At 42.4% G+C, this 13880-nt stretch overlaps 1 protein-coding gene across 9 annotated transcripts in view; it reads right to left on the bottom strand.

The window, feature by feature from the left end:
- RUBCN (rubicon autophagy regulator) overlaps positions 1–13880 on the bottom strand; it is a 72412-nt gene that overhangs the window by 14155 nt on the left and 44377 nt on the right. For 3 of the 9 annotated variants that reach the window (XM_059162958.1, XM_059162951.1, XM_059162953.1), the window contains exons 8-13: positions 13038–13079; positions 10851–10946; positions 10030–10145; positions 9105–9315; positions 8493–8597; positions 5877–5951 (exon numbers count right to left, since the gene is read on the bottom strand). In XM_059162958.1, coding sequence (XP_059018941.1) covers positions 5877–5951; positions 8493–8597; positions 9105–9315; positions 10030–10145; positions 10851–10946; positions 13038–13079 — 645 coding nt within the window. Of the gene's footprint in view, positions 1–5876; positions 5952–8492; positions 8598–9104; positions 9316–10029; positions 10146–10850; positions 10949–13037; positions 13080–13880 lie in introns of all 9 variants that reach the window. The other 6 variants (XM_059162952.1, XM_059162954.1, XM_059162957.1 and 3 more) reach the window with 4 other exon arrangements.

Below are 13880 nucleotides of genomic sequence, written 5' to 3'. Positions count from 1 at the left end.
CAAGCAGAAACACAAAGAAATTATTCCAATCTCTCCCTCGTTCTCTAAATCTCAAGCCCTCTTAAATGATAAAATCTCAAGATAAGAACTGTCTAGCTCTTTTTTATATCAAAATCGGACTTAATGCAGAAGTTGTATCATGGAGGTAACTCATATGATGTTAGGTGGAACTGGAGCTTTGCTCCTAACGTCTGACTGCTATTGCTACTGCTTCCGAATGTGCGAAGTCTTCTGTATCCTTATAAAAGCTTCATGGAAGGATTTCTTTTCTGTCTGGTGGAATGGGAATAGAACTTCTCTATGACTTGGCAGCTCCTTGGATGCCTGGTAATCAACAAATGTTCACGGAGATACTCAACATGATCTCTTCTATAGAACTCTAAGGCATAATGGCAGAAATCTATGGCTGACTTTCCAAAGCCCATTTCCGCTAAAGGATTTTGAAGAGGATTCCTAATAACAATATGCCTGAACTCCAAGGACCTTGTCTTCCCAAATATGTTTGATGGGGAAAATGTGAAAGAGAACACTCATGTTCAAGAAAGGCAGATAGAGTGTATTCACGTCATGTAAACAAGACTGTTGTGGTAAGTCTCATCCCTCGTTTCCTTTGATGCCCGCTGGAAAGACATTCTTTTCCTAATTAAAGCTACACAATGATCAATTTGCTGCATTTGAGCCCCTCACTAGAGCTTTAGTTGTCACTTGGCAATTGGCCATAAGTAGCTCAACTGTTCTTCATGCTTCTTCTGTATATATATTTTTATATGCGCCACTAGATCATAAAATCTCCTTGTGAGGAAATGAGAGCTTGTCTAATTCTTCTGCTTGACCCAAAATACTTAGTACAGGGCTCTGTATATACGCCCTGTATACTCAAAGAATATTACTAACAAATCAATGTTTTCAAAGCTATATACACAAGAGAGAAGAAATGATACCTGTCAATGAATTTTCATATGCTCTCTAAGCACAGAAAAGATTTAAGACAGCAACAAAATTTTTGACTAGTAAATAGCAAATTCTATTTTATTTAACAAAGTTCACCTATATCACATTTTCTATCTGACTTTATACCACCAAAATCCAGATCTCAATACATTGCTAGTTGCCTATTCCATTCTAAATAGTACTAGTGAAGGAAAAAATAATTCTAGGCAACAGCAGACCTTCACAGACCATTTGGTTTGTAGCATTTATATGAATAATACTTATACTGCTTTGAATTTGTACATAAGTCTTGTCTTGCTCTTATAAGCCTGACTGTTTTGTACATAATAAGTTTTCAGAAAATATTTCCTAAATCAATGATTAACTGGCTAAAAGAAAAAAGCAAATACCAGCCTGCTGGGAGTGACAGAAAGAAAAATGAGAGAAAATCTTAGATATCCTTGAATAACGAGCTAACCAATGTTGCTACTGTATGCCCAGGCTATTAAAGAAAATTCTGCACATCAGAGAGAAGTGGTGATAATTCATGGTTGCTAAGGAAACCATAGTCTTTGAAAAACTATTTAGTAGTTCTTCAACCTCAGAGAAAAGAAATTATTTTTTTCTTTGAGAGGAAAAAAAAAAAAATCATTCTCTGCTCTTTGGAATACACAGTCTAGTCCTACTTTACCACTTTTCTTCTTTTTTACCAGAGGTTATGATGGCTTCCTACCTAATCATGAATACTTCCAAGAGCGTGGAGGACCACACAGGTTTGGCTGTGACACTCTCACCCTGGGAGCAGAGAGGGAGAAGTAGCCCCTGACATCAAAAGAGACATCCCACCTGACACTGGCCAAGTACCGCGAAGGCCCTGTGGGTCCTGGGCCTCTGCTGCATTCTGCCGACTCTCTGGTCAGTTCAAGCATGTAATTACATTAATGTGGTTGTACACTAGTTGAAGATCTGGATGAAAATTAAGGATTTTTCCAGGGTCCAAGACAGAAAATTAAGAAGTAAAGAGCAGAGGAGACCATTATGTTAACCTAATTATGAAACTTTTAATTGATTCTTTGAAAAGGATCTGTTCCTAAGAGAACAGATTTCAAACGCACCTGATGCTTTAGATAAGGTTATTACTGCTGACTGAAAAAATTCAAAATGACATGCTATAGGAAATTTTGCATGCCCAGACACTGGTATTGGGATGATCAGGAAAGAACTGGTTAAAACCTCAGCAAAATCTGCAAATTTTTAAACAAAGTGAGGTACAGGAAGAGATTCGACTTCAGAATTTACTGGCCAGTTTGACATTGGTTTCCTTCCTGCTTTCTTTCCAGCAGATAAGGTGATACCCAACGCACTAGAAGGCCTAACTCCATTGAATTTTCTGTAACTGCTAACTAGACAGGAAACATTTAAAAATGGAGAATCACAATTACTCTGCTTTTTAAAAAAGAAAAAAAATATTCAGAAGGGCAGTGTGGGGAGAAGCAACTGATTACCTGAATTGGACATAATTGAAAAACTTGTCAGAAAACATGGTTTATAAACTTCTGTCTTTATATATTATGCCAGTTATCAACTTACTGCCTTTCAGCTCCAAACCTGTCCTCCTTTTTGTCTGCTCCATGATGATGGAACCCGACTCACAGAGTGGCCCTCCGCCAGACGGCACCATGTTAAGCTTTATCAGGAGCTGGCACTGTGGGGACATTGAGGAGGAAGGGGTTTCTCTTGCCGAGTCTGCTGTGCTCCTCTAGGCAGACTCCTGCATATAGGACACATGACTTTCCCCTGGGGAAGCACACCTTCATGAAGGTGGCGTTCTAGCAGAATGCCACCAGCGGAACTTCTCATAAACAGCTTCCCCCGGCACCTCCTGGGAAAGCTTCAGGCAAGTGCCACAGGCTTGGCACCTCCCATGCACCACCTTCCCCAGCGTCTCTCAGCTCAGTTCTGAGTATCTCAGCACCTCCCTCGTGGCTGCCTCTGCCAGCTCCCCACAGAAGGGTTTTCTGGTGCTGTTGGCCTGGTACAGCATCCCCAGGCCCTCTCTTAGGGCAGCTCTGCAGCCTTAGAGAACATATCCACCTCTGGATCTCAGCCTTGGGGATGTGGGTATCTTCTACATATGTTCCTTCCTGGGTGCTCTCCCTCGGGCCCAGGGATACTGACTGCTACCTGTATCTGCTATTCCTGTATTCTTTAGAGTTCTTTTCATGCCTTATGAGCCAGTCTCCTATTACTTCAGTCCTCCATGACAGTTAATAATTCTTATTTTAAATCTTCCCTATTCAAATTACTCTGTGGTTTCTGTTTCCTGATTGGACCATGACCAGATATGTGCATGTGGAAGACTGAAATTCTAGAAGAATCAACAAAGGAAGATAAAGAACAATTGATAAAGCTGTGATAAAAGGGAAGGTGGGATAGAGAACAAAACCCTAAACCTCAAGAGGCTGAAAAGACTGTCTGGCATTGGGAGCTTATGAACAACCTCATACCAGTGTGGCAGATACCATCAGAAGAAAATGATGAAATAAAAGCAGCCAAAAGCAAAAGATCACATGTTGTAGGATCCATTTATAGGAAATGTCCAGAAAAGGCAAATCTATAGAGACTGAAAGATTAACAATGGACTGGGGCTTGGGGTGGGAACAGAAATTAACTGTAAATGGACACAAGTAATCTTACTGGGATGATATAAATATTCTAAAACTGGATTATGGTGATGGATGCACAACTTGGTAAATTTACTAAAAATTACTGAAAGGAGTAGGTTGATGAATATATAGCTTTCTATGAATAAGCTTTCTGTGATCACAAGGTTTATATCTACTTTATTGCTAGGAGGAAGTAATTTCCAAATCTATTTCCTTCAGAAACACTTCTGTTCCATATGCTCTACTCAATGAATCAGGATCTAAGAAATTACCATCCATAATGATGCTTAAGCATTTAAATTTTTCCAAGGGTGTTATAGATTTTAATGACCTTCCTCTGAAAGTATCCTGAGAGGTTCTTCAACAGCATAAATCACTTTGGATGATCAAAAAGATACACATCTGGGCGCCTGGGTGGCTCAGTGGGTTAAAGCCTCTGCCTTCAGCTCAGGTCATGATCCCAGGGTCCTGGGATCGAGGCCTGCATCAGGCTCTCTGCTCAGCTGGGAGCCTGCTTCCTCCTCTCTCTCTGCCTGCTTCTCTGCCTACTTGTGATCTCCATCTATCAAATAAATAAATAAAATCTTTAAAAAAAAAAAAGATATACATCTGTAAACCTCCGAATATAATCAGAAGACTGCTAACGAGAAGTATAATGACACCTTTTAGAAAGAATTTTGTACTGTTAATAAACCAGAAACAGATGAAAAGGAACAGAAAGCAATAAAGAAGTCTAGAGTAAAGAAAGATGAAATGTAAATGTTATTTTCATAAATAAGAATCCATATGTAGAAAGAAGGTAAAACAAGCTACTACTTTCGAGAGAACTTGTTCTGATTGCTTTCCCTCTAACTCCCATAATGTGCTAGGATTGCTGAAAAATGTTTCATATATGTAAAATGTATAAATGTATAAAAATGTATGAAAAACTTTAAAGCTCCCAAAATGGGGGAAGAAAAGATGCCAGGAAGACCAAATAAAAGTCTGCCTTATGGCTAAAGCAGACTGAACACGCTCTGACAAATGGCTGGCAGTCAATCAATGCACCCACAAATGGATTGTGGTTGTAAACACATAAGAAACCAGTTAAACAAGTGATAGGATAATTACTTCTCAAGCAAGGGAAGATGATGTTGGAATAAATTACAACTGTTTGGGGATAGAGAAAAATGAGCCTAAATACCCTTATTTCTTCAAATCTTTACCTAATCTTACATAAGTATTTCAAATTCTAGTGGCTGACACCATCAACAGTTAAAATGAAATGTTTAGGGACGCCTGGGTGGCTCAGTTGGTTGGACGACTGCCTTTGGCTCAGGTCATAATCCTGGAGTCCCGGGATCGAGTCCCGCATTGGGCTCCCAGCTCCACGGGGAGTCTGTTTTTCTCTCTGACCTTCTTCCCGCTCATGTTCTCTCTCACTGTCTCTCTCTCAAATAAATAAATAAAATCTTAAAAAAAAAAAAAAATGAACTGTTTAGGGGCGCCTGGGTGGCTATGGGTTAAAGCCTCTGCCTTCAGCTCAGGTCATGATCCCAGGCTCCTGGGATCAGCCCACATTGGCATCGGCATTGGGCTCTCTGCTCAGCAGGGAGCCTGCTTCCCCCTCTCTCTTCCTATTTGTAATCTCTGTCAAATAAATAAATAAAGACTTTTTTTTTTTAATGAACTGTTTAATAAAAAGTCCTGAGTTTTGCTGGTGTGTGTTTAAAAGCATTTTGAGTTGAAAATTGCTCCTTTCATTTAACCCCACCTACAGAAAGCCTACCCGTTTGAATCATAAAACAATTACTAAGGCGAAACATAAAGCAACAGTAAATCCTAATCATATACAAAATACCAAGAAGAGATAGCTTTCTGCAAACTGATTCTGCAAATTCAAAACTAAAGACACATTCCGCTTCCATACCATTCTATCTGACTTTTGCTGTCTGAACATGTAGCCGTGGCTTAGCTAGTGGTTTGAACTAAAACCTCTTCACCTGACCTTTGCTTTCTAAACTGTCTACTACCTCCATCAGTCGTAATGACCACTCAGTCTATAAATATCACTGTAGGGAAGGATCAACAAGGACGATCTCAGGAGGGAGGATTACTGGGGGTCATACGAAGAAGAAAATGAGCATTTGAAATATTCTTTGCTGGCTCAAGTCTGGTTTTCCCCGACTACTTCTCTAACCCTTATAGACAGGTGTCACAAGATAGAGGATGTACATAAGCTGATGCGAACATTCACACACATGCATGTATGAGCACACCCACACTTCCAGCACAGGCTACCTGAAAACATCGAGGCCATTGACACTGAGAGTCCGTTCTTTGACATGTGAGTCAGGTTAGATCCTTCGCTACCATCTGTGATAATGATTATAAAAGGGGGCCCTTTAGTATTCAGACAGGAGGTAAATTGATGAGAATGACAGTTCTGTACCATATGTTCCTAGAATCAGGACTTGACATTGCTCCAAAAGATGAACTGCTTATAGGATCACATCCACAGGTGGGCACTCAGTATATCCTGGCACACAGTCACTGCAGCTTCCCCAAACCAGCCTGGCCTTAAAGACCTCGAAGACAGTCGTTCTCAATCAGGGGAGATTTTGCACCCTTGCAGATATTTGGGTGCAGGCCGGGGAGGAAGCTAAACATTCTATGATGCATTGGACAGTCTGTTACAACAAAGAATTATCTGGCCTAGAGGTTGAGAGACCCTCCCCTAAAGTCTTTTCCTTTAAGGATTTCCATCCTGAGCTGACCAGTTAGCTGCCTAAACAACTCCTCTGGGGCCACAAGTGCGACAACAGCTTCCCATAGGAATGCATTCCATGCCTCTGCCACAGGCTGTTTCGAATGGGGTTCCTTCCAGACTGAACAGCTTCCCGGGGCTCCCTGCTTTGCTGCAAGGAACACTTAGTAGTCAAGTGGGCTGCTCCACACATAATGAAGCAGTGTTTTGAATTTACCTTAATATTACCCTCGTAAGATTCTGCTGATCCGAGAGATAGGGCAGAACCCTTTATTTTTTTCTAATTTGGAGATCAAGTCAATCACAGATTGTGGTGTAAGAAACAATATAGAGTTGGTCTCTGCTTAGTTTCCGGCATAGAGCTCCTAAAATCTTGGCAATTTCCAGAGTGATACGAATGTCTTTTGTTATTCATAATGAGTTCCTTTCTGTTATATCTGAATTTATGCTAATGAGGTAAGCTTGGGGAGCATCCAGATAACTTCAGGATGGGGCTGGTTGCCAGAAGAAAAACCAACCACCAGGTTAAAGGATTCGAATTTTTAGTCCCTCCCCCATTGCCCCGAAAGGGAGAGGGACTGTAGATTGAGTTCAATCATCAATAACCAATGATTTAAGCACTCATGCCTACTTATGGAATGAAATCTTGATAAAACACTGACACGGTGACTGTCAGTGGGAGAGCTACCTGGTTGGTGAACATACTGATGGACTGGCAGTCTGGCCCACCCTGAGTGCACGGACACAGAGGCTCCTGTGCTTGGGAAACTGGGCCCTTGCCCTAAGTACCTCTCCATCTGACTGCTCATTTGTATCCTCTGTGATAAAAAGTAATCTTAACTATAGTGTTTTCCTGAGTTCTGTAAGTCTATCTAGCAAATTATGGAAAATGGGGGTTGTGGAAAACCCCTGCATTTGTAGTTGGCTAGGGAGAAGAGCAGGTAACCTGGGGACCCCATTTGTGGTTGACATCTGCAATGGGAGTATTCTGTGGGATTGAGCCCTTAAACTGTGGGGTCTATACTACCTCCACGTGTTCATGTCAGAATTAAATTGTAAGATACTCAGTTGGTGTCAGAGAACTGGAGAAATATTGGAAAACCACATAAAAAAAAAAACCCCAAAATGGAGTTTTAAGTGGCGATTATTGTCATGAACAGAAATCAGATATGTTAAAGAGAACAAAGAAGGAAGACTACCTAGAGACCTGGAAAAATATGTCTAAAAATTGTATTTCTGAATGGGGAGGAAATCCAAGTACCATCAGGTACTTCCAATACTACTATTGGAAGTCTGTGCAGGTGAAAAGTAAATTACCTCAATTCCCTAGATTGATATAAACAGATCTATAAAAAAAGATCTATTCATCATCATCTTACAATGGGGAATTACAGATACAATTCACCTCTATAAGAAAATAACTCCTGGAGGAAAACTTATGTCCCAGAACTGCTTTTTGGTTTGTTTGTTGCAATGATGAGAACTTGAAGAAATTTATGATTTGCAGTAATGGATTAATCCACTAATCATGGGCTAACCTGATTTAATGCAACTGCTTTCCCAGATTAGACCCCTTCCCCTTCTCTGTGCATATACTTACAACAACTACTACTACGACAATGAGGGTCTGTGATTCTGCTAAGCAAGTAGCACTGATAGAACAGAATAAAGCTCTACTTCCTAAACTTCATTTTTTCCCCCTGTTTTGCTTTCTCCCCCACAATGACTCTTTTTGTCCTTTTCTCTTAGGATTATAACAAAGCTCCTTTTAAACATTTTGGAACAATTTCAATTGTGTTATGGAACACAAGAGAAAAGGATTCTAATTTCAAGCAGGTATGGGCCAGCCCTAGGCTGTGAGCAGGAGAAATCAGAGTGAAAATCCAAGAGAAAGGTGCAACTGAGACCCATCAAGGTGACTCCAGCAGCCAGACCACTCTGAAGCACTTCCTTTCAGTGTTCTCTGCTGCTTAAATTTTACTAGAAGGGTTTTGTTTTTGGCAAAAGAGGCTGTCTCTTATAACCACTGACAACATTCCAAAATGGGCCAAATTGAAGATTCTCTATACTTAGGGAAAGCTTCTCAGTCTATGACTTCAAATTGAAAGAAACAGGTAATGAATGTGGCTTGAAATAGCATCACTCCTTACCTTGGATTTCAAATTCATCAACCTCGTCTGCAGAGCCAGAGTCAGAGAACTGCGTTGAATCACGTGAACTAAACTGGGAGCTGCTAGAAGTGACCCGAAAGCCTGCTATGTTTAAAAAAGAAAGAAAGAAAGGTAGTAAGTTGGACAGAGGGAGGCTACCTATTCCAAGGGTCACAATGAAAGGCACCTGGTATGCCTTCAGCAGCAAAGAAAATAGAACCTTGGCCAGGAGTGATGCTGGGGGAAATGGAAACAGCTCTTCTTGCTGGGTGTCCCCCATTTTATTCCCCAAATTTTGAAAGTTTCACAGAAACAGGAGGTACTACTGTCTCGGAAGTGGCTCTGGGACCAGCAATCTTAGTTCTCATACTAGAAACCTATTTTTTGGAAGATATTTCTGAAGTAGAAAATGGATGAACTCTAGGACTCTGGGTCTGACAGGAAAAAAAAAATTAGAACAACATAAAAAAAAAAAAAAAATCTTTCTGTCAGCAGAGGAACCCTTGGCTTGGTTACATCTCAGAGAGAGACAAGAAAGGAAGCGCACGAGGCACCAAGTCTTGGCCCGAAGCTCTGCAGCAGCAGAAATAAGGTGCTCGAAGCCCCACTCACTTCCATGCTCAGTCTCCTGGTACATGGGGAGTAGGTTTTTGGTGCGGATCTGCTGGCGCCTAAGGCGGATCTTCTGCTTCAGTTCCTGGATCTCTCTGTCGCTGTCCTCCTCCTCTTCCTCCTCCTCTTCTAGGCACTGGCTCATCATGTTACACTTCATGAGCTCGATGGCGGCAATCAAGGACTCTGAGATGCTGAAGTGCGCATTCTCCTGGGGGAAGGAGAGCACCAAAGAAGCTGATGAGTGAGGGGCTTGATGTGTTGAACCCCTCACTGGTTGGAATGCTGGAAAGCAGAGCTTCTAACACACACATTGCTTTCATTCAAAACACTCAGGGTGAAAAAACACACCAAAAAACTGTTCTACTTCCTCTTTGCTCTCAAAACTGCCATGCCTGGCCTTTCTGTCCTACTTTCTACATAAAACTATGACAGAGAAGACATCCAAAATTTGGTATCTTTCTTTTTAGGTCTTTCCTAAAACCATACTCCTGTAGACAAAGCATTAAGGTAAATGTAATAGCTCAGGATAAAGTACTTTATAAGTTCTAAAATGCTACAGAGACATTATTCATTACATATCTGAACATATTAGAACAAAAGAGAGAAGCTGATTCTGGAAACAGCTTTGACCTAAGTTCCAGGGTCAAGGAAATGACAACCACGTGGCTAAAATTCAATACTTCCCAAGGCAGCTTCTAACACAAAATTAGTAGTATTTTGGACTCAGTGAGGAGCAGATACCCCCTGAAAAGTTCTCTAGAGATTGAACTTGTTGAGCTCATCTTTACTCTGAACTCACTTTCACCTGTGGTCTTTGCTCATCTTCCTGCTGTGTATCAAAACCTCTTCAGAAATGGCCCCAGAGCCCCTCAGGCCAGATGCCCTAACTCACGAGCTCTTCAGTGTCCCTTAGACTCCTCACCTTTTCCAGGTCTGCACAGCTTCCAAAGTCTTGCTCAGACAGATAGCTGATGAGGGACTGTCCTTCTGATGGTCTTCGGAACATGCCCTCCCCAGAGCACAGGTACTGACCACCCTCTGTGGGAAAACAGAAAGTGGATGTGAAAAGCTCTGACTTGGAAAGCAAATCAGTAACAGACAAGCTTCTTAAGAAGTCTGATCATTTTACCACTAGAGACACTCCCAAGTTCTCCCGGGTAACAGGTTGGAAAGAAGATGTCTACCTTCTAAAGGAATTTCTCTGAATCTCAAAATCCCCAAGCACTAAGCCTCTTGGTTAAAGAATAGAATAAATGAAGAGAGCCCAGAGACAATCCTTTTGCCATCAAAATGTAAAGACGACACACTTGGCCTCTTACCCTACAAAAAAGGAAATAAAAAAACCTGTGCTGAGAATCAGACAAGGGAACAAATAGCTTCCTCCTGTGGATGATTTCCATGTGGAGCTTATCTTCTGGTAACTCAGCCTCAACACTCAAAGCTTCTTTTCAAGGTCCCTCTCACCCACTCAGAGAGCCATTCCATCTGGAGCGACAGACATTCATAGTGATAACACCCACAGCCTAAGAGAGGGTGGTACCCCTTATGTCAGAAAGGAGCAAGAGAAATGACAGGGCTGTGTGATTTCTGGCACGGGGGCTATAAATGATGAAAGGAAGGGTGAGACTGTACGGTGCGTACCCTCCACGGAGCCGACGTGAGCCAGACAGCTCAGAGCTTAGCAGGCACGAGGGGAGAGCCGAGGAAAGACACAGCTGCAGCCCTGGCCTTCCTAGTACTCACCATACTCCATGTACAGAGAGCTGGGTGTGCTGACTTCACTGCTTGGGCCAGAGTAAGGCAAGGGGCCTCTCAACTTCGATTTATCATTGCAGGATTCTAGTGTCAGTGACCACCAGGGAGTAAAAACACACATACGAGGTGAGCAACACATACATTCCCAACTTAGGAGTTTCCACATTTAACTGCTCCCATTCCCAATGCCCTCCCACGCAGGAGAGAGGTGGCACACCAATGGGGAACAGTCCAAGAATGCAGGAACACATGGAGGAAAGGAGATGGGGACTCGGTATATTCCAAGAGTAGAAGAGAAAACATGACCCAGAATGCAGCAACACAAAGGTGAAAAACAATCAAATCAAAATGGACTCATGAATTTAGTTCTTTTTCCTTCCACCTTCTTACCAAATGTTCTAGGAATATTGGCCAATTTCCATCCCTTTGACAAGAACCAATGTAGAAAACAGTCCTCATATGGTAAAACAAAGGTAGGTACACTGAAACTTTTCTAATACCTTGACACTGGGATTTTAAACAATCTCAGAAAGGTTACACTAGGAAGACTAGGACACAGCCTCTCTTGAACCGGAAATGAACCTGAAATTTGTCATACCCATGTATTTAACCCGCTTCTGAATTAGAAAAACAAAATAAAATCCAGCAATTTCCTTAAAAGAAACATCAAGAAAACGCTCGAGAAGCCAAGGACAATGGCCCTATATCCAAACGGCTCGGCCACAGGGCTGCACACCCAGCCTTCCTGGAGAAGGAAGGGAGAGGTTTCAAGAGAAGCCTGGCAAAGTAGGAAGTGGCGGGGTAGAAGTTTTTAAGGAACAATGAGAGGTTGGAGTAGAGAAAGAGCAGCAGGCAGGGCTCGCAGGAAATGAGAAAATGATACTCTCCAAAGGAAAACACAAAATTCCCAGCGCTACCTAAGGAAGAGCAGGCAGAAAAGCAGGTGGGTGCCTGGGAAATGAGCAGGATGCTCTGGAGAGAGAATGACTGAGCTGCATCCAACCCACATCCCCCACAGATGGTGCCAGCTTGTCAGCTGCTCCTCTTAATTAAAAAAAAAAAAAAATGCTACTACGTGATAAGAGGTAACTCTGTGTTTTCCTTGGGTCTCCAAGATTTCTGCTGGTCCTGGCAGTAGGCTCTCCTCCTCACTACTGAAGACAGACCAGCAGTCACCAGGATGCCTTGGTAAGAAACTATGACTTGGAGGGGATCTTTGAGGTGCCCAATAAAATTTAGTGCCCAACACAAACTCCAACACCAGCACCCTATTCTTTACAACATGTAAAGGCCATCCAGCCTTTGTTTCCTGAGCTTACTACCTCCTGATATTGCTCCTTCAAGTGTGCAGCTCTGATTCTTAGTCCTCACCCTCACTTGAGACTTCTTACAATTTCTCAGCTCCTTAAGCACAACAATGATCTTCCAAACAGTGGTCCTATCAACTTCCTCCTCTTTAACTTTCCCCTTTCCAAGCTAATCTACTCTGTGGCTTCCCCAGGAGGCCACAGCTCTCAGCCCTCCCTCCCTATTCTGTCGTGCAGACATATTCTACTACTACTACTATCTCCATGAACCCGGAACTGAACACAATATTTAATTTGAACACCACCGGGAAAACCAAAGAAACAGACTTAAGTCACTAGAAAACACCTGTGCAATAACGGGAATGGGGGTGGGATGGGACTTACGGAGGAAGGAAAATAGGTGAAAGAAAAAGGAAATGGGACTCTGGGAGAGGCAGAAAACATGCATCCACATCCAAGACCACAGAAAGGGGGAAAAACACATTCTGGTGTTAATTCAAGGAAAATAAAGTAATACATAGTAAGTACTCAGTTATTAAAAAAAAAAAAATTCTCCCACCAATTCATCATGATGCCTTAGACAAATAGCAGGCTTCGGTTTCACCTTTGGGCAAATCAGGATTGATAAATCTTGACTCTGCCTCCCAGAAGCTGTTGGGAGACTGACTGAGGCATCTGGAAGTCATGGGCAGAAAACGTAAGATGCAAAATATCGGGGGCATCTCAGAGACAGGTCCAAGAACCACAGCAGGATTACCCAGCCTTGCCAGACTTGATTTGACACCAGAACGGAAAAGGAGGCTCTGAACTAAGCAAGATGGGCACAGAGGAGGAGGAGGTGGCAGACAGAAAGGACTGGCTCCCAAACCTGCAATGGGATCTTCAACTATAATGGTGATGTTCCTGGGGCCTCCTGTTCGTAGACAGACAGGTGCAGAGAAGAGTCCAAACAGAGGAAATGAGAATAGAGTAAGGAAAAGAGCGTCCTTTTATCTAGCAGAGGTGGGGACTTAACCCCCAGGAGGGGACCGTAGTGCTGAAATCCTCAGCTACTGAATTGAGGCAGCTGACTCACAAGAAGCTACACATGACCCTCTCTTCCTCAGACCCTTTTGCTTAGGTTTTCTCTGGCTCCCCTTTCCAATGCAGGTTACCGTGGTTTCTGGAATCCATGTGGATTCAAGAACGGGGGCAGGGAAGTTTTCCATGCTCAAAGACCAGCGGCCTGGACTACACAGACAGCAGGCCTGCAGCAGGAGATGTGAAGTGAGGAGCTAACCCAAGTACTCTTCACATCTAAGAAAGTTCATGGGAAGACAGGCTTTGATATGAAGATTTTTTTTTTCCTAGAGAGTTCCAATAAGGCAAACTGCATCTTGAGTGGAAAACAGAAAAAAGTTTGTCACTCACAAGTTTCAGATGAGGGCCTCAGATCTCACCTTTCTAGAAATTATAATGAGAAATCAATGGCAGCTCCAATTGCTACAGGAAATCTTCCTCTTTTTAAAATTTTTTTGTATTTTATTTCCGGAGCTTTCCTACCCAGAACTGGCTTTGAGCACAGAGATCCATGTTACACTTGCTGTTATGGAAGTTTTCCTATAAATGAAACCCAACCAAAGCCTGCCAGACACTAACAACCCATGACAGAAGATGGCAGGGAGATGGCAAAAGCAACGAGCCCCGTGTCTCCCATGCTGAGGGTGCCCTC

The sequence above is a fragment of the Mustela lutreola genome, chromosome 2, assembly GCF_030435805.1.
Source record: "Mustela lutreola isolate mMusLut2 chromosome 2, mMusLut2.pri, whole genome shotgun sequence".
Lineage (NCBI taxonomy): Eukaryota > Metazoa > Chordata > Mammalia > Carnivora > Mustelidae > Mustela > Mustela lutreola.
The sequence above is the reverse complement of the archived record's forward strand: the minus strand, read 5'-3'. Positions and strand labels throughout refer to the sequence as shown.